We start from the raw sequence: 19842 nt of genomic DNA on the forward strand, positions 1-19842 counted from the left end.
TCAGCTCTTAACAGTTATTCTTCAAAAAAAAAAGAGTTGTTTCCTGTTACACTCTTTCAAGTGCTTCCTATGGTCTGCCTTCCATCAGTAATTTACCAAAAACAGTACCAGGAACATGAAATCATCTGAGCTTGATGTTAGCTCTATGCTACCATTTTTGAGAGAAGTTACCCAACTGCAACACAAGGTAACATAAAAATCAGATTTTCTGTCATTTAAATAACTGTTCAGAATTCTTTCACATAAGACACATCTATTTTAATTCACAAATGGACAAACCTTATTTATTAGATGCTCAGTGACCACTTCTCTTAGTCCAGTGTAGAGTTTTTCACCATGTTTATGCAACACCATTGTATAAGCATTTCTATACAGCTCCTCAAAACTGAGACCACTATTGTTCTTACGCTGAATCTCTTGGATTGCATTTTTCAGAAGATCCCAAATGCTGTTCACATATTTCTCATCCATAGTCATCTGTAAAAATAAAACATTACGTTATTGTTTTGAACAAAAAAAAGAATATAGATAATATGAGGTAATTGCTCTGCCCCATCTTGTTGATTCCATTATCACAAGATTTCTCAAACTTCATCCAAAAAAACTCCAGTATTTATGAGACTAGTACAGATTTCAAGAAAATTGTAATTTGCAAAAGTTTAATGCTTTCTTTGTTTCTGAACTGCAAATGCCCAGAGTCCAACCCCTGCAGGGGTGGACAGGCAGGTAATCGTGGACAAAAGTCTCTTGCCCACTCTTCCTACACAGGTTAACAGTGATAGATGGTTAACTCCCATTCCATATTAACACATTATTTGGCACCTCATAAATTGCACTGCAATACTCATCTGCTTTACCAGACCTGTACAACAAAAGATAATGATGTCTGACACAGATTTAGGAAACTTGGTCATCTGCTTGAGCTAACTAGGGATAACAGCTAAAGAATTACATACCTACAACACTGTACCTACAATTTAAATAATTATAGGTACCACTGAAAACCCACAAATGCCCCACATAAACACCTGCATTGAACATATTCCCTCTGCACAAATACAATTAAATACCTTTCTAAATGACATGTACCAAGCACTAAGCATCTGCTTGGTCTGTTATTCAGATGCTATAAACTTCAGCAAATACACAGAAAGAAGGTGTAAAAAAAAGATTCAGAGAAAGAGAAAAACTCTTATAAGAAATAGTCTCAACACAACAGCAAACTTCTATCTAGTACCTAGTGTGAATCATCTCACACTTGTGCTTTACCAATGCAAAGGTGCTTCAATATATGATGTTTTATAGATAAAGCAGTATCTGGGATTGAAAGTAAGCATAGCAAAAAAATATCAGATTCCAGTATTGCTTAAAGTCTGTGATTCAGCTAAGTTTTATCACCCAAATAAAAAAAAAACCAAACCAAACACTTTTAAATGGAACCAATTTCATTTAAAGTTAAGTTTGGTTTAGTTTATACAAAATCAGGAACAGATTTAGCATTTTATAGCTACAGAAAAGGGCTGAAGAGAGAAGGGAAAAAAGCTGCTATTCCCAGAATTACTATGGGAAGTGAAAATATCCCAGAGTCTATCAAAACTGTCAAAGTAGTCTTGAAAATAGGAACTGAAAATATTAAAAGAAAGAACAATGGTATGACACTATAGAGAAAAATCACAACCAGTGCTAATCCACCTCTCCTCCTCCTTCCAACACAACCCACTAAGTGAACAGAGGAAAGATATGAAGACTAGATTTGACTGCATTTGTAATCAAATGCAATTATTTAATTATTTAGCAGAATTTTTTTTACTCCAAGTATATTTTTACATGTATTTTCAAAATATCCTATCAAGTTTTCTAGGCATGATAAATAACAATACAGCTCACAATAAAGAGAAGCCATTCACTGCCTTGGGAGGGAATGGGCTGCTGAATAAAATGAAAACAAGACGTACAATCTTCTATCCTGTGCATCTTTTGGAGTTTTGGTTAAATACAAGGATTTCCATAATAAAAACAACCTTTTAGTTACTTTTTCCACTTCTCTGATACAAGATCACTTGACTACTAAACTCTATGTACCCCAAACTTAAGATGTGCCATTATATATCTAAAAGCAAAAACAAAATAAAATCACAAACATGTTGAAAAATTTGCAGCTCCCTATCCCCCAAATGCAAAGCCTCAAAGTAACAGAGGAATGGTGGATGGAATGTCACAGGTCCCTCCACACTTCCTTTTTCTGCTATGCACAGCATTGAAAGGTCAGTAATTTTGTTCTTCATTTGCATTTGCTACATTGGTGCTCCTTCAGGGAAGTTATTTTCTACAGCCTTCCTGAACCAGCAATTTCACAAGTACTGATAATGAAGGCAACTATTTAGATTGCAGACAGCAATCCAAGTAAAAGCTTTTCAGCTTTCCTTTCACAAACCCGAGGTTTTGTTTTCAAACAAAGGAGAGGCTCTCCCTGCTAATTAAAAAACTCTCAGCCAACACAACCTTTTTATCTCAACTGCAATTTAATTGCACTTGTATTCTGAGCAAAGGTATGATCTGTGTAAACCAGGCAAATCACTGGGCACCAGTGTGCAGAAGTATTACAGTGCTCCTGTTTCTGGGCTGGTCACAGGGAACATCTCAGTACATTACATACAGAGATAAAGCAGCACATGTGGTAATTCAGATTCCTTCAGCAGAAAGCTAAAAGCAAACTGTTAATTCTTGTGCTTTTAATCCAAATGCTATAAAATAGAAGGAATGATTGCAACATTATTTGCTCCAAAGTCCCTGAATACAAACAAGAACACAAAGCTTTCTGCCACTTAACAATTGACACACCACGAGCTACTCTGACAGCACAAGAAAGGTCAATAGAATGCAATTTTAAGGAGTACACATCTCCACGAGGTAAATATTTGAAAAAGTACTATAAAATTATCTTATTACCTTTTAGGATTAAGCATTAAAAACTCTGCTTTTCAACCAGCTTCTTATTTTGTTTCTGACTCAGATTAACATCAGTGAGGTTTTATGGGAACAGGTTTGCTCAAGTTCTAGAATATCATGTTAGAAGAGCACTGTCTTCCAAAAAGATCTAGCATAGCTAACTTGTTTGCAGCAGTGTTTTCTAACAAAGCAAAGACTCCTAATACTTTAAATAATCCCATTCTATTTGGCAGTAAGTTGCTGCAGTAAAGTGTGAGCAAAAATGTACAATTTCCTCCCTGCTGCTGAAAAGTTGTTTAGCATTTGAGCAGAAGAGATCTTCCTGTCTTCTCAAGGGTATGTAAGAATTGCAATGACTAAATCAATTCTTGGATTATTTAACTCACAGGTTCATGTCTTTCCATCCCATTCCTTAAGTCAGGCTTGTAGGCAGATTTAAAAATCCAAACAAAAAACCAGTAAGTAAGTTGTTGATGCTATTAGAACACTGGCATTTTTCAGAATTCTCTACAAAAGCATCTCTGACAACAGAACTGCAATCCTAATCCCCCAGTCTGACCCACCAATGAAGATTTATGCAACTCTCTAGATCCCTAGCAACAAAGTCTGTAAGAGATCTTCTTCCACAAACACAGGATCAGAGCCAAGATGCTTTTCCCAGATTTCTTCTAATGGTTATATTCTAGAACTAAAATCCACAGTTAGAATGCAGTTGCCTTGCTTGTGTCTTTGTATTCTCGCAGATTTAAGCAGAACGCAGAGTGCTGCTTCTGCTGGTCTTTGAAAAAAACCACACAGGTTTGGAAAGGCTTTCAGAAGCAAAATCCCAGTAATTTCAGTAGTGTCTACACCCAGATTCACCAAGATAGCAAGAAGCCAGTGTCCAAGCAGAGGAAACGTGTTAATGTACTCATGCTTATCTGAACATTACCTTTCTTGGGGAATGGGAAAGCGACCAAGTCTGTTATTGGCAGGAGAGAGAGCTGTTTATAAGAAGCCGCTGCTTGGAAAACTTCCACACGCTGCTGCCCAAATGCTGATGATTCAAAGATGCAACTCGAGCACAAACATCTGAACTCAGAGTGTAACACAAGTACATCTTGAGGAAATTAGACTAAAATGTCAGTGTACATGAAAGTACAGTCATTTCACAATAAAGAGACTACAAAGGACCCAAAAGATCCTTTATTCCACAGTGTGGGATCAGATACAGCCAAGCCCCTTCCTCTAATAATGTTTGTCAACCCTATTAAAATCATCAAGTCAAATAAATAATCACTGCCAGCAATCTATTGCTGTTATCACCTGTAAAGCAGGTAAAGCTGGCAACAATCCTGAAGTCTTCTCCCTCCTAGAAGCTTACAGCACCACCTGTTCCAAGTAACCTACCACAGCATTCAATCAGAATGAGCAAACAGCTCAATTCTCGTTATTTTCTGATCAACATGTAACTTCATACAAAATGTTATCAGCCCCCTTCTAGACATGTAGTTCAAGGAGAAGTGCAACATCTCATCTCTAGGGGAGGGAACAGCCCCAGGCATTAATGCCTGCTGGGGCAAATGGCTGGAAAGCACATTTGGCAGGAAAGAACCCAAGGCTCTTGGTGGACATCAAGCTGATGACTAACCCATGGGCCCTTAAGGCAAGGAAAACTAATGGCATCCTAGGCTGCATATGGAAGAGCTGCCAGCAGGCCAAGGGCTTTATCAGCCCTGGAAAGCCACATGTAGAGCACTGTGCCCAGTTCTGGGTTCCCCAGTACAAGAGAGACACTAACACACTGGAGACAGTCCAGTGAAAGGCCACTAACAAACCTCTGGAGCACCTCTCATAGGAAGGACAGAGTCAGCCTCTAGAGCCAGCCTAGAGAAACCCTGCAGGAATCAAATCAGTTATGTAAAATCCAAAGGGAGGGTGTACTGAAGAGGGAACCCCCTCTGCACTGGTGCAAGTGACAAGAGCAGATCACCAGGCACAAACACAGGAGATTCCTCATGATCATCACGAAAACTTTTTTGTTATGTGGGGGACCAAGTGCTGGCATAGGTTGCCCAGAGAGGCTGCAGAGTTCTCCATCTTTAGGGACATTCAGAAGCCACATGGATACAGTCCTGAGCGACCAGCTCTAGGTGACCCTGCTTGAGCAGGAGCAGTGGGGCAGGACAGGATGACTTCCCAAAGTGCCTTCCAGCCTTAACCACTGGGTGATCTGGTGACACACATCACAGCTGGAGGCTGAGGAAGCTGGAAAACCAGGGCTCCCTGGAAATGTGACCTTTTCAAACTGCCCGTACCAGTCTTCCAGTGGAAATGCATTGTACGGTAACAAAGGCGAGCAACAAAATACTTGAGGTCACCAGTGGTACCTGGTGTTTGCTCCCTAGCTTCTACCAACTACAGTCAAAAAAATCCACTAAAGCTCCCAGATTCAGGAACATCCAACATATCTGTTGCTGGAAATCCAGATTACTTTGCAAAGAAATAAATATTTTGGGGTATAATTTCCATTCTATTTACTTTAACTTCTACAACAGTTTCCTCTGAACACAACTTCACATTCGTCATCTTTTAACTTGTCATCATCTTGCCCTTAACACTGCACAGCACACTCCTCTTATATAACCATGCTTGAAATGCTGTGAATTGCAAGGAAAAATTACAGAAGTAAAAACTGCTAAGAGCCTGCTGAAATCTTGATAGTTTATAGCAGCTTTAAGTAGCTATTTAGTCTTCTTAACAAGAGGGGGTTAAGAAAGCAGCAAGGAAGAGGTAAGCAGATGTCCTCCAGTGCGTTATCAGGAGGATCCCCAGAATTCCACCAGCAGCAACAGGGCACACAAACCAGTACTCTCAAGATTAGTGACCAGACACAGCTTCCTAACCCTCATGCAGAAGAAATTTCTAGACAAGTTCTAGAAAGTTCACACAAAGATCTCAGACCAAACTTGCTAAATCTCAGGAGTTTTAATAGACTGTCAAGACATTTGCAGGACATTTTTAGTCTCAAAAATATTACAAACACTGCTACTCAGTTTTTCTACAGCACAGCTGGAGAGTGTTTACCATGGTTCTACACATTAGCAGGTGAAACACATCCGTCTGGAAGTGATTACTGCAGAACAAGGCTTCTCAAAGTTTTCAAAAAAAGCAACCATCTGCCTCATTCCTTCCCATGACATCCTTCACATGTCTAATACCACAGCGCACTGGGACAAGAACCAAGTGGAATTACAGAATACAGGTGTTTATGCTCTCTACCTTGAAGGAAGTGAGTGGATACCAACAATTAAAGTCAGTTACCAGTGCTGGGAGTAACATTTGCACCTAATAACTGCCACCTATTCTCACTCCCCCATTTCCTATCCCTCGCAGAAAAAATGAGATGGGTCCAGCTGCTGTCATCTAAAACTGCCACCACAGGGGCACAGTCCTTGAGGACAAGGAGACTGTCACCAACACTGTCCCTTCCACTGCAAGACAGGGCATTCATCAAGATGCTGTTAAATAGTCTGTCACACAGTAACTCAGTATCCTGAGCCTGGATCCTTCATTCTGGATGAAGTTTGGCTGAGGTTATCCAGAAAAGGGCAAGAGCAGCACATTTCCTGCCTCAGAACCTAATCACTATTTGAATTTTTATAAACCCTTTGAATATTGTTAATTTAAAAGACAAGAATTTACAATGACAGAGATACATTGTCTAGCATTTGCTCCAAGAATATCTTTGAAAAATGGCATATTAAGATATGGAACTACATTTTTTTCAACTACAGAACAGATAAAATGTACTTCTATGAATGTCAAATGGAGAGTTCAATGTCCACACTTTTCTGAGTTCTTAAGTTTTCCTCACCATGTAACAATGAGTACATCTGGAAGAGGATGCATGGGCTACACACACTCTCCCACCAATAAAAACAACTGATCTCTGAACAACCACAACAAACAAAGTTCCACAAAGTTCCTCAACTGTGTTATCTGAACAGGTTGGCTGTGACACACAAAAGCATGACTGAAGGCTAAGAGAAGGAGCATGAAGAAAGTAAGGGGCACCCTGTCTCACTGCTCTTCTCCTGCATCTGGGCTATACATCTTAGGACATCTGTCAAGAGTCACAGGGAAGTCCTAGAAATGCTCTACCAAAACTGTCCTGATAAGTAGGACACCTTTTGCTCCTAGGTGACCTTTAGCAACAATCAAAGATGACAATACAGTATTATCCCCATCTCCTAAGGAGTGTCAGGAAATGCCTATTACAGTATTATACTCCCTCAGAGGGTGTGTGTGGTGGGGGGGAATCAATGCCTATAACATGCTTATGACATCTGCCAGTTGTCATTTACAAGATTAAATACTGACACAATTTTTAATATCTGTGTTTTGTTCTTCACTCTTCCCCTGATATTCAAGCATTGCCCTTGTTTGGGTGGGCAAACCCTACACTAAACTTCTCCAGATTCCTCCTGCAAGGAATATTCCCAGCCTGCACCATGTTCCAGGCTCAGCAGGTGAGTAACCAGTGCTGAGAGAAATCCTCTGAAGGCCAAGGGAAGAATCAACTCTGGTCTCACCCTCAGAAAGGCTCAAGCCTCTGCTGGCAGGGCTCCCTGACAATACTCAGTCAGGGACAGAAATGCAGAAATTGCCATATCCACCTCTCCTTCCCAGGCTTTGCTCAGCAGAAGCAAGCAGAACATGCAATGAAATCAAAGAAGAGTCCTCCTTCTCAACAAACATCCAAGAGCTGCAGTGTTTTAGAGGAAACCCTTTTCTTCTCCACTTGGCTTGGATGGGTTCTGCAGCACTGAAAGGCCATTCTGCCAGCACGGAGCAGTTGGGTTAAGCAGCCCCAAAAGTGATGGCTCCTAAAAAGCAGGAGTCACTCCTGCACCATGACTGACACACCTGGTTCACCTCCAAGGCATTGTCTCAGAGCATGCTGGGCTCCTCACAACACAAGGGCTGCTCTGGGCTAGGAGCTTGAAGAGGAAGGGTTGGCTGGCTGGTTTTGAGCTTTACAGCAAAATGCAATATGCTCCAAGAACTTCCTTTTCTAGTAAATCCCAGGAAAAAGGATTTGTTTCTTCTCTCAAAATGTAACACCTGCCTGCATTATAGCTAGGCCTGACAGGAGTTTCACTACACAACAGCAAAATTTAACAGACTAGATGAAAAGTTTAAAAGAAGTCTTTATTAGAACATGCAATACTGCAGCAACAGTTTTGACATGTTTAGGCAACTGAACAAAATTAAGGATCAGATACTCATTTATCTGTCATATTTTAGGAACCAATTCAGAAGGATGAGACTAATCTTGAACTACCAACATACCTCTCTCACTCTAGATTTCAACTGCCATTTAATACAGTTTCTTTGTTTTTCCCAAATGCCCTTCCTCATCTTTAGTCTTGCAAATCTATGGAACATAAAATGCTGAAGGGGAGAAAACAGAACAACAACTCCCAAACACCTGCTTCATCTGAACTGAGACTATGAACTATGCAATTTTGAGCAGCCATCACTTACCAGATAAACACAAGGCAAAAGATAATCATAAAGTTTGTTTCATTTCTTTAAAAAATGCAAGAAACAGAGACATTCTGAAGAGGCAAACAAACTGAAACATGAAGTTACACAGTGGTGATTCTGTGAACAAAGACAACTTTCTTCTTACAGGCCTTTGCACACTTTCCCAACACTATCTCATAATAATGGGCAACTACAAACTGTGATACTCCCCAAAAATCAACTTATGGGTTCACTTTGCAATTTATGATGCTCAACTTACAAAAGGCTCCTTCAGGCACTTTATTACTACAGATAAAAAGAACTCTTATTAATACAGACAAAGGCAGAATACTGCTAGTCTGTGTGGGCCAGTGAAAAATGAATGCAGTCTCATTTTTCATCCATTTATTGGTGTATATATATGGATTCACACAGACTAGTCTTCAAGGCTCTCTCTAAAATCTCTATCAGCAGGTTAAGTAACAGCAGGGGATAAGTTGGGAGCACCTGCATCTGTGATCATTTATACCAAGCTTAACTATGTCTCTTCCTCACTCATTTGCCTTGCTACTTATTTCCCACAAGACCCAAATTGCTTGAAATAAGCATATGCTTTATTCAGCATGGATTAATGGATGTTGTCCTCCAAAAGGGCTGGATACTGAGGAAAAGCAAAGCAAACACACCAAAATAAACTTATTTTCAACATAAACTTTCTAAGGTGCTACTATTTACACTTAAGACTTTATTCTACAGTTGCATGCTTTGCCCAAAGAAGACATCAGAATAATATTTAATTAAAATACAGAAATTCAAGTTTTTAAATAACATTTTTTCTCTAGCATGTGCAGACAAATGTAAATGCCTTTCCAATATCAAAAGGCATTCACTGTGAATGAGTAAATCTCCCCTGCCATGATGCAAGCTTTTGCCCACCTGACATTATGAAACTTATTTTTTTTAACGTTGTATTTAAAAGAAAACAATTAATTGGTGTTGTTCAAGCTTCTAGAAGAACTGAACTGCTAAGAGGCTAAATCTAGAAAGTTCTAGCTCAAAAGACAGTTGTCACTGATACAGAATGGAAATGCTTAAACAGCCAAAAGTGACATTATTAACCAAGGCTCTTTTCAAAAACATTCAGTGACACTTCTACAGTACCTGAAAACAGAGGAGGATTATAAAACACCTGCAATGAAAGGACTGATTTCCCAAGAGCACTTCAAACTAACGAGGGTAAAGCAGAGCTGTCTATACTGCTGTATATACACTCCATATACACTATATACTGCTACATGCTGTCTACACTCTTCTCTGCAAACTCAGAGCTGAAGTCCAGATCTAAGCCACAGTTCACAAAGTGTGATCTTTCCCTTTTAGCTTTGGAAATTACCAGAAGCATTTTCAGACCTGAAGTAAGTTGTGGACTAGTTTTAGTAGATGTACTGTCACTTATGGTGCAGATAACACGTGAGGGAAAAAAAAGAGTGTATTGTGTCAGGATTGCTTAACTCAAGAAAAATCCATTCTGAATGAAACAGAGGAAGAAATACAAGGATTTGACACCAAAGATCTATCTACTTCCTCTGTCCTACCCAAAAGAATAAAAATTGTTATCAGTATTTTGAAAACTAATGAGACGTTTAGAGTCCTCCTGACTACTTCAGAAGTAGTAATCCTAAAACAACTTTCCTCAAACTAAAACTATGGAAAAAAATGTAAAAGGCTCGTGTAACAGGAGGAATTATGTTCCTGAAAGAAATAAAATAGCTTTGTTTCTACGCTAAACAAAGTTGGTGTTAAAAGAAAATATTTGAACCTAATAAGAACAGCAGACTATTGAACAAAGAAAATCTGGATTTCTGGCAGTGAATCATTCCTCTCACTTGTCAGTAGGATCCTGGAGGTCTGTAAGTGTGGGGAGGCACAGGTACAACTCAGCTGTGTGTCTGCAGCTGTCAAACAGGCTCTTGGCAAAGGTGAAATGACAAGACTGCAAACAGTGGCACAAAATATATAAATTACTGGGAATGCCTTTTCCCATTTACGAACAGGGCCAAATCCTAAAAATTTCATTCAAGCCATTTTAGCATCCTACTGCAATAAAAGCTTGTAAGAGCCAAGGACAAAACCTGAGGATGGCATGACTGTGAGCAAACTACATAAATTACAGTCACCTGCAAATTTCCTCAAAGCTGCTTACTTGGGATAAGGGGCCATGTGCAGGCTCTTACACTGCAGGAGGAGGAAGGTGGCTCCTTCCTCTTCCACTGGAGTTACTTCCAATTTACCAAAGACTTGAAAGCAGAAAGGGAAGGTGTTTGTTTACATATAACCTAACAAGATTTACTAGCAAAGACTGAAGATAGCTGGAAATCTCAAATTTCAGTGGGATTTAGGTCCCTGACTCTCTTAATTTCTTTTTACAACAGTGGAAGCTCAGCACTCAGGTGAGGAGCAGCAGGTTGTCCTGAGACTGCCATACTTGACAACAGGTCACAGTCAGAAGAAGCACCATCACTATACCCCAGACTGCTCAGATCATTCCTAACTCTAAATTAACAGAAATATTGCTTTTAACCTAGTCAGAACAGACTAAAACTTTGATTCAGTATGTGATCGTATCTCCATTTAGTTTTAAGACCATCTTACTCAACAAGCACTACAAAGTAGAAATAAAAAGTCTTAATTTAATAAGGGATTAAATTTATCAATTTTTTTTGGTAAATCTTTTATATTGGTAACTTCTATAATATGAACATTATAATAACCTTAAATAATGACAGATGCTGCATGCCTCAATCCCAGTTAGGAAGTGCCAAAGGAAAGAGCAATGCTGTTCTGCCCATCCCTACCTCCTGTGGAAGGCACTGAGTCTCCTCAGGGGTATCATCTCTCCAAGAGAAAAAATCTATTAGTTCATTAACTTTCCACCTTTGATGACCTGAATTCAGAAAGCTTCCCTGAACCACAAATAGCCCATTCCTCACCTACTCAACACTGAAGGCAAATCCCACAGGAATTGTTTCTAGCTTTTTTCAATTAACCTACAAGTAGCTCAGTATTTTACAATTGTCCAAAAATCAACACTACGTAAAGAGGAAATCTGTGAAATACACAGCAGCTTATACAGATTGCAGACACATTTCCTGTAGTCATTTCAAAACAAGGAACACAATGAATGATGAGGGGGATGAAGGAAGAGAGGGAGATGGTGGGGCTGAAGGGCTTTGAGGGGTTTTGGGGGCTTGATGAAAACTCCTCCTCCATAATAACAGCAGCAGAACAATTTGAGAACTTGCATAGGAACAGAAAGAGAAAATTTTATGGTAAACAGAGGCCAACACAGGATGATTCTTTTTTCCTCCTCAGCTTCAGGTAGGAGAAAGAAGACACAATTAATAAACCTCTTACAAATTTACAGATCATCAATACCACTGTGTCCTGACAATAACCTCTCTCTGGGGCATTTCTGTACCACGTGGAGCAAACTCCACGATCAGATGCACAGATCAGCAGTGCCTGCAACACTTAAGACTAGCACTGAAATTTTTGCAAAAGAAAAAAATTCACAACTATACAGAAAATTAAATCCATGTATGTAATATATAAAAACAGGTCTACTCAGATGCTATCAACACTTTAAAAACAAAACTAGTGTGGAAGTAAAATGTTTATTTCAACAAAGATCCTTCACTTACAAAACGTAAGAAAAAGACATCACAGCCTATGCTCAGACCACATGCCATCTAAGAAATTCATGTTATGAATTTATTATATAAGCTTGTCCAATTTTGTATCATTCACATGTATAATTTAAGTTATTGCCTTAATTTATGTTTATTCTCATTAGCATTAAACAAAAATTGTCTTTTCCACAAATGCACCTCATTCATAACCATACACCAATAAAGCCAGTTATCTGCTCACATTTTACATAGTATTCTACCTTATTTAAACTACAAGCAAGACAGTTTCAGCCCTCAAACACTGATTTTATACACAGCTAATTAAAGAATTGAGGCCACTCCACTGCAAACACCATTCACACATAAGTGTTTATTACAGTTTTGTCCTCCTTGCAGCACTCATGCATTAAGTGCACTTTTTACCTTTCTAAAATGTTGAAGTCAATATGGAAGTTCTTTTGTTAAGCCATTTAACAGTATTTACTTATGCTGAGATGCCAGTACCTGCACTTTCAGAAAAGAAACATCAGTCATTTAAAAATTCTACTGGCTTTAACTGACCTCAGAAAAATAAAATAATCATGTGATTAAAAGTGTGCCTGGTTGTGCTGGAGTTTCTACAATGCTACTTTCCTGCTCTGTGTTTCCACATAACCTGACTCAGAATGAAAAGCATGACCTTACTTCTCAAGAGCTGCTTTTCCACTTGTACAGCTACTAGAAATCAAAGATAAGATCCAGTGAGCATATGTACAAGGTCAAGAACCTATCACAGACTGTAACACAATCACTGTTTTATGAATGGACTCACTCAAACTATCTTAAGAAAAATCTGTCCCAGTCTATCACAAAATGTTTTCACCACATACAGAGACATTGACACTGCACATCAGTCGTGGTGATGGAAATTTAAAAGCACCTGCAAAGCCCAAGACCTCAGAATACCTGCTTGAAATTCTGAAAAAAAAGGGTCACTTATGCTGTGTGTACCTGTCCAGAACAGATTAAAAGGAAAATTTTGAGAAATTCTACTATCTTTTACAGAAAAAAGCCCAATTTTATGTTACATACCACTATTACAATTATTCATGTAGAATATCAAAAACTATCAATTTTATAGCTACTCTCATAGAGTTCTTTTACCTATCACTACCAGGGAAAATTAGTAATCCCTGTTTAATAATGCATTACTATACAACTTGAGTGAAGAACCCTAATGAAGCCACTTGAAAAAGCTCAGATTGAATTGGCAGTATAAAAATCCTAACAGATCACTTCAGCTTTAGTCTTGCAGTCCTGTGCAAAATCAAGCAAATTTCAAATACAGGAAGATTCATAAATGGCACTGCTCCTTCCTGAGCCATGCAAAGGCACTGGCTCAAAACTCTATGCCAACACAAATGATGATTGCTCAGAACTTATAGCCCAGTTAACAAGGAAAAACAAGAAAATTTGTAACTGAAACCTAAACACCTACAGAACTGAGGAATGCTAACGAGATGCTAACAAAAACTAAGTGATAATATGCACCATGTGTTACAAATAAAACAACCAAATAAAAACCCACCTACAACAAACTACTCAGACTGCCCTGGAATTAGTGCTCTCACCTTTTAAAAATTCTAAATGTATTATCAGGACATTCAGTTTGCTCACAGCATTTCCTTAAAAAAAATAAATTGTGAAAACTGGTAGGATTTCATAAGTTTAACTGTCCAGTAAGCAAGTATTTCCATGTTTTTCTCAATTTGCACAAACCCCCTTCCTTTGAATGTTTTAGTGTTTTGGTCTGTTTTATTCCTAGTTTTTAAGCCTACCAAATTTCAGGTTCTGAATGTGAACTCATGACTGTGAATGCTACATGGGTCTATCTAACATGCTCTCATAAATATGTCTGAGAACACAAAGTAATCAAGATTCACAAGCCAAGCATGTAAAGCATGGAGTTAACCAGGTGATCTCACAGCACTTGGTATGTTCACATTATTTTATTCAGAGCAGAAAAAGCCTGCAGTGAACCACCCCCCATTCCACTCTTTTCCCACGTTCCCTGCCTCTCCCTGCTCTCCCCAACACCTCACACAAGCTCTGAGGGTTACAAGCCACAGCAGATCCTCACGTACTGCTTACATAACCTGAATGCTTCAAAATTTAACCACACTTCAGTGGTTTTTCTAGGGGCTATCTGCTCTAAGATGCTCAAGATGGACCAAATTTACACCAACTTCTGGAACTGATAGATCTTCATGCTGTAGGCTGAAGCATAAATTTAACAAACCTCATCTCAACTTGCATCATCAATTCCCCAAGACTCAAAACAAACCACAGAAGCAGTTGGTGCTCCCTGAAAAAAAAAAAGCCTTCTGCCTACACAAAGCCTAGAACAAGTGGCTGTTAGATGGAGGAGAAAGGAGTGCTGGCAATGAAAATATGAGTCTTAATACTTTCTCATGGAAGAGCTGGAGTTATTTACTTCTAAGTTTATGTAACTTTCTTCAAGAAGAAGTCACATCAATCAATAAACAGTTGAAGGAAACCAAAGGTTGTCTGTCTTTCTGCACAAGATTGATCAAAATGAGAATTTCCTTGGGCACAAGTATTTCAAATAAAACTAGTCAGAAGCTTCCACATTTTTAAAGACTTGTTCTACTGCAAGTGCACATGTAGAATCTCTCTCTAAATGCTGTGCAGAACTCATAACGTAACTGTGTAACACTGATCCACCAAAATAGTTCTGAGAACAGGCAACACACTACTTTGTAGCACTGCTCTGGAGTTGAAAGATATCTCTGCAGGAAAGGAAAATTATTGGAAGCATTCAAAAAAAACCCCTCCAACTGTAATGATCAAACCCAATAAGCTACAGTGGGTCATGCTGGCTTTCAGAAAGATCTGTCCAACCAATTTTATGGTGACACCTGCATTGAGAGAAGAATGAGCTCTTGCAAAAAAGTTCATTCAACACAGCTTAATGTTGCTTGTTTAAATTTTGAAAACTGATTCCCAAAATGCTTTCTGAATTCCTACATTCTAAATATTTCTCTAAGAAATGTCAATTTTTTTTTACTATGTACAACTTTCCCGTCAAAATACATTTAAGGCTACAGTTTTCCACTAGCTAACCAGTCACAGCAAAACAGCTCAAATACACTTACAAAAACCATAATTTATACATTCTAGACCTCCCTTACAGAAATCACATCTCTTCAAAAGTTTTAAGTGCAAACCTACCATTTTTGGCAGCATTTTTGACAGATCAACTAAATCATCTTAAAATCAGATTTGCTGCAAACTTGAGAGCTTTGAAAGTATTCCTGCAGCCAGCAGTAATGGGCTCACTGAGAGTTAAGGAGTGACAGCCAATTTGAGACCCTGAGACACCTTTAAATCTGGAAGAAAACAACTCCCAACACTTCAAAACAGGTGCAATTAATGTTCTGTAGATGTATCAGACCTGCATTTTCATATAATGCACATGACATCAGTAGACCACTGCACTCTTCCAAATAATTTTAAAAAACCTAACTTACTAACTGCAGTCAACGCACATCATGGACAATTACATGAATTTCTGAAATATTGTTATTTTTAGCATCCATATTCATATCTGTTGCAGTGTGCCTGAATTTGAAACACCAAAGTTTGAAGACTGCTTGAGAAAAAGGAACCTTCTGTCTTTTGAAAGCCCTCTTGCACTGTTCCATCTCTGGCTTTTACATCACCCTGAATGCTGTCTGGATAGACCTTAGGTAAATGTGGAACAGCTACATTTTATGGAGGTGTTAAAAGTACCAGAAGTGGAAAGTAGCACAGTGGAAATCTTCTGTGATGGTACATAAGGATAACTGCACAAGCTTAACCTCATGAGTTTGCTTTCCTGAATATACAACAAACTGTCTCAGAAATTTATTTCTGTTGTTTGAAATATGCTCAAGTCTGAAGTCTCAGAGAATGCATCCTCATCTGGATTACCTCGAATACAAAGATTATCACCGTCTTTAAGTCAGGATGAACACGAGAAGGCAAAGTTCTTTATAGTAAGATAGTTTATAAATTAGCAAAGGACAACTGGTGAAACATACAGAGAAACGTTCTTCTCAGTTATTTTTGATTACTCTACAACCCATTTGTGTACAAGCAAAACAGTGTGCCCCATGCCACTGCCCCGAGGTACGAAAAAACACATCACAGCACACACCAGGAGCTACCAAATCTTAATGGATACTTGGGAAGACAGATAATGTGGCATCAACTACAAGAATTAAAAAAAATCTAGAATGAAACTAACTCCTGAGTATTAGGATCTCCAGGTGCTTTTCCAATGTTTTGGTCCACTTCTATCAAATTTTTCATAAGGTAGAAAAGGTAAACTTTGGTAATGTTTGGCAAATTACTATTTCTCAATTCCTTTAGCTATTATTAAACATAATAACAGGAGTATGATGAACATTATAAAAATGTAAAATATTAAAAAAACCCAGAACCTGCATGAAGGAAGTTATGCTAATATTGCTATGCTCCAGGAACACCACCATTCCAATTTGGCTGTTTCTAGCCTAATGTAATAGTAAATAGCTACCTCCATGCAAGAAGCAAACCAATCTAAAACAGAAAGACCTCCTGAGGAAAGATGATCAATAAGAAGACAAATTGAAGCAGCCTACAAAACCACCTCTGGAAGCACTCTTAATTGAGAGCCAAAGAGTAGAACCACCACATTTGGGACAAAGGAGCCAGGGTCCATAGCTGCTGCATGAGTACCACATTTTCTAAACACAGACTCTACTCCCCACGAAAATGCAGCTCATTGACACAAACAATCCCACTGCAGTCTCTAGCACCAAGTCATTTCCTGGACCAAGCTTCACAACCACTTAGGCATACACAAAATGTGTGCTAAGATTTTTACATCAACAGCTGCTGACTTCTGCAATTAACAAAGGGAAACCCCTCCAAATCTCTCAACAAAGTACATCTTCTTTTCTATAAACACTTTATCAACAGGATTGTCAACAAAATGTCTTAGGTAAAAAAAAATATCTGAGGGGACACCTGGAATGTTGCTATCAACAGATGTCCCCATACAGTTGCAGGCCTTGATGACTTGTGACTTACTGAGTTATTTTAGGAAGAAGACACTTTGTTTTTCACATTTTAACCTAGATATTCTTTAAGCAACTGAAAAGAAAGACAATGCTAGTAAAAACAGTTTTAAAAAACTTGACAATATTTAACTTTATGTAACAACAGGGCTCCATTAGAGTATTTCTCACCCCTACAAAACAAATTTCACAAACAGAAGAGGTGAAATATACAGACTTCAGTTTATCACATTGCCAAGTCTGCCTTTGTTGTCTGACCCATAGCTACATATTCCCAGTTGGAATATATGAATCTGTTTATCAAATTAAAAGACTGCTATCTTAGGTGCAGCTTGTTACAAGACATACACGTTGCTTTTGTCATGGTTTATTTTTGTACAGGTTTCCCTAGTGCTTGTTAGTAAAACCGTGGCCACATGGCAGGAAGTCTTCTCCTTTATTTCTACAATCCAAAATTGACATTCTTGGAAAAGGCTTTTTAAAGAAATAAATGAAATATGGAGATGAAAAACCTATCATCAGCTAAAATTCCTGATCTCATAGCCCACTTTTTCCTTATACCACTAAATGCAACTATCAGTGATTAAAAGTAGAGGAAAGAGTAAAACAGTGTAACTCAGATCGCTGTAAAGCTGGCTGCTGAGACTATAAAGAATCTTCTAATTTCATCAGCAAGAGTTTGGATGAAGCAAATATATTGATATATGCCTTGCCAGTGAAATGAGATAAACAGGTATGTCCAGTTTCTCTATAAAGGCACAGCACATTAGTTCTACACCACTGCCTACTGGGATCAGACAGAGCATTGAAAAGTTCACACTAAACCTGAAAAGCCAACGCTAAGCCTTAAAAGCCAGAGACTCAACTAAGTATCTTCTTTTTAACACACACCCCGCTGCACACACACACACACACACGCTTCCTGGTCATCCTCCGGCAGCCCGAACCTTTCCTATTCCTCTCGTTCCCCAACGCCATTACTCGTGCTGTAGTTGTTATTCTGTTGTAAGCTTTAATTGAACCGACTGTCAAAACACAGCAGCGTTATGGCACCTCAAATTAATAATCTGGCTCCTTCCCCTCTGTAACTCAAAGCTAAGGAACGCTCAGGACTCTAGCGAACCTGCAGAAGTTACCTATGCCTACATGTTTATAGTAGCACCTTCTGAACAGCTGGCATTGCGCCACCTAAATTTTATAATCGTACGACTTAGAGCCTCTTCTACGGAGCGGAGAGATAAATTCAGCAAGAGGAAACTCCGCAGAAGACATAAATAAATATTCCCCCCCTCACCTTCCGGGGCTAACTGATTTTGTTGATGAAGGCGCATAACCTTCGGCTCCCTCTTTGAGGCCTTTTCCTTGAAAACAAAGAAATCGGTGCCCACTGCCCCCCTCCCCACTGCCGTCCGTGGATTTTCATAATTGATTTGTTTGATGAGGGAGGCGATAATCGCAGGGACCAGTTCCTCCGCCTCCCACTCTCCGTGCGGCACCGCTTCCCCGAGGAGCGCCTTCCGCACGCTCGCCCCGGGGGCCGCGCCGGGCCGGGGGTGCCCAGGCCGGCTGACAGCTCCAGGTCCCCCCGCTGCCCGCGGCCCCGCCGCACAGCGCGGCCCACGGGGCGCCGGGGCCTGCGGAGGCCGCTCGGCCCGGCCCGGGGCCGGTACTCACGGGGAAGGCGCGGATCCGCATCTTGGTGTCCTTCCGGCTGCCCGTCCCCTTGCTCAGGTTCGACATCTTCGGGGCCGGCGGCGCCTCCGGCGCGGGGCGGCAGAGCCGGGGGACGCGCGGCGGGGCGGTGGACCCGGGAACGGGGCCGGGGGAGGCCGCTGGCGACCTTCGCTGCGAGTGCGGCCCCCGGGGGGGCGCGGAGGGCGCGGGGGCCGGGCCGACCGGGCCGGGCCGGGCGGGAGAGGCGGCGGCGCGGGCCCCTCGCTCCGCTGGCGGCGCTTCCTTCAGCCTCCGCCGCGATGGCGGACAAACATCGCTCACTGCGCAGGGCCGGGCGCCCCCCCTTCCCTTCCTTCCCTTCTCTTCCTTCCCTTGCTCTCGTTCCCTTCCTTCCCTCCCCTCCCACCGCCCGGCACACTCGGATCCGGCCGCGGCGGGGCGGGGGCGGCGGGAGGGCCGGGGGCGGGGGCGGAGGGGGACCTCGCCGCTCTCGCGAGCTTTCCGCCGCTCTCGCGAGACGTCCCGTCTCCGGCGGGCCGACACGGCCGCGGCGGGCGGGGAGTGGAGGGCGGGGAAGGCGCGCGGGCGGGGAGGGCGCCGCTGATTGGCGGAAAGCAGCGCCGCGCGAGGGGGGCGGGGCTAAGGCGGGCGGGCGGTGCGTCCCGTGAGGGGCGGCGGGGCCGCGGCTGCCCGGGAGGGGTCCGTGTACCGCCGGTGCCACGGGAGCAGGGAATCGCGGTGTCACGGCATCGTCGGGGGCGGAAGAGAGCTGTAAAATCATGCAGTCCAACCGGCCACTCACCCGTAGCCCCTGAGTAACTGAACCACATCACCCAGCGCCAGACCCAGACGCCTCTTAAACACCTCCAGGAATGGCGACTCCACCACCTGCTCCACATCCCACTCGTCGGGCTTGT

General features: G+C 41.0%; 1 protein-coding gene across 1 annotated transcript in view; it reads right to left on the bottom strand.

The window, feature by feature from the left end:
* The window catches only part of CUL3 (cullin 3), a 55092-nt gene extending 35701 nt beyond the window's left edge, over nt 1–19391 (bottom strand). The window contains exons 1-2 of the mRNA XM_036388604.2: nt 18926–19391; nt 280–477 (exon numbers count right to left, since the gene is read on the bottom strand). Coding sequence (XP_036244497.1) covers nt 280–477; nt 18926–18991 — 264 coding nt within the window. The 5' untranslated portion in view covers nt 18992–19391. The remainder of the gene's footprint in view (nt 1–279; nt 478–18925) is intronic.
* Between the last annotated feature and the right edge of the window lie 451 nt (nt 19392–19842).

This window comes from Molothrus ater, chromosome 10 (assembly GCF_012460135.2).
Source record: "Molothrus ater isolate BHLD 08-10-18 breed brown headed cowbird chromosome 10, BPBGC_Mater_1.1, whole genome shotgun sequence".
Lineage (NCBI taxonomy): Eukaryota > Metazoa > Chordata > Aves > Passeriformes > Icteridae > Molothrus > Molothrus ater.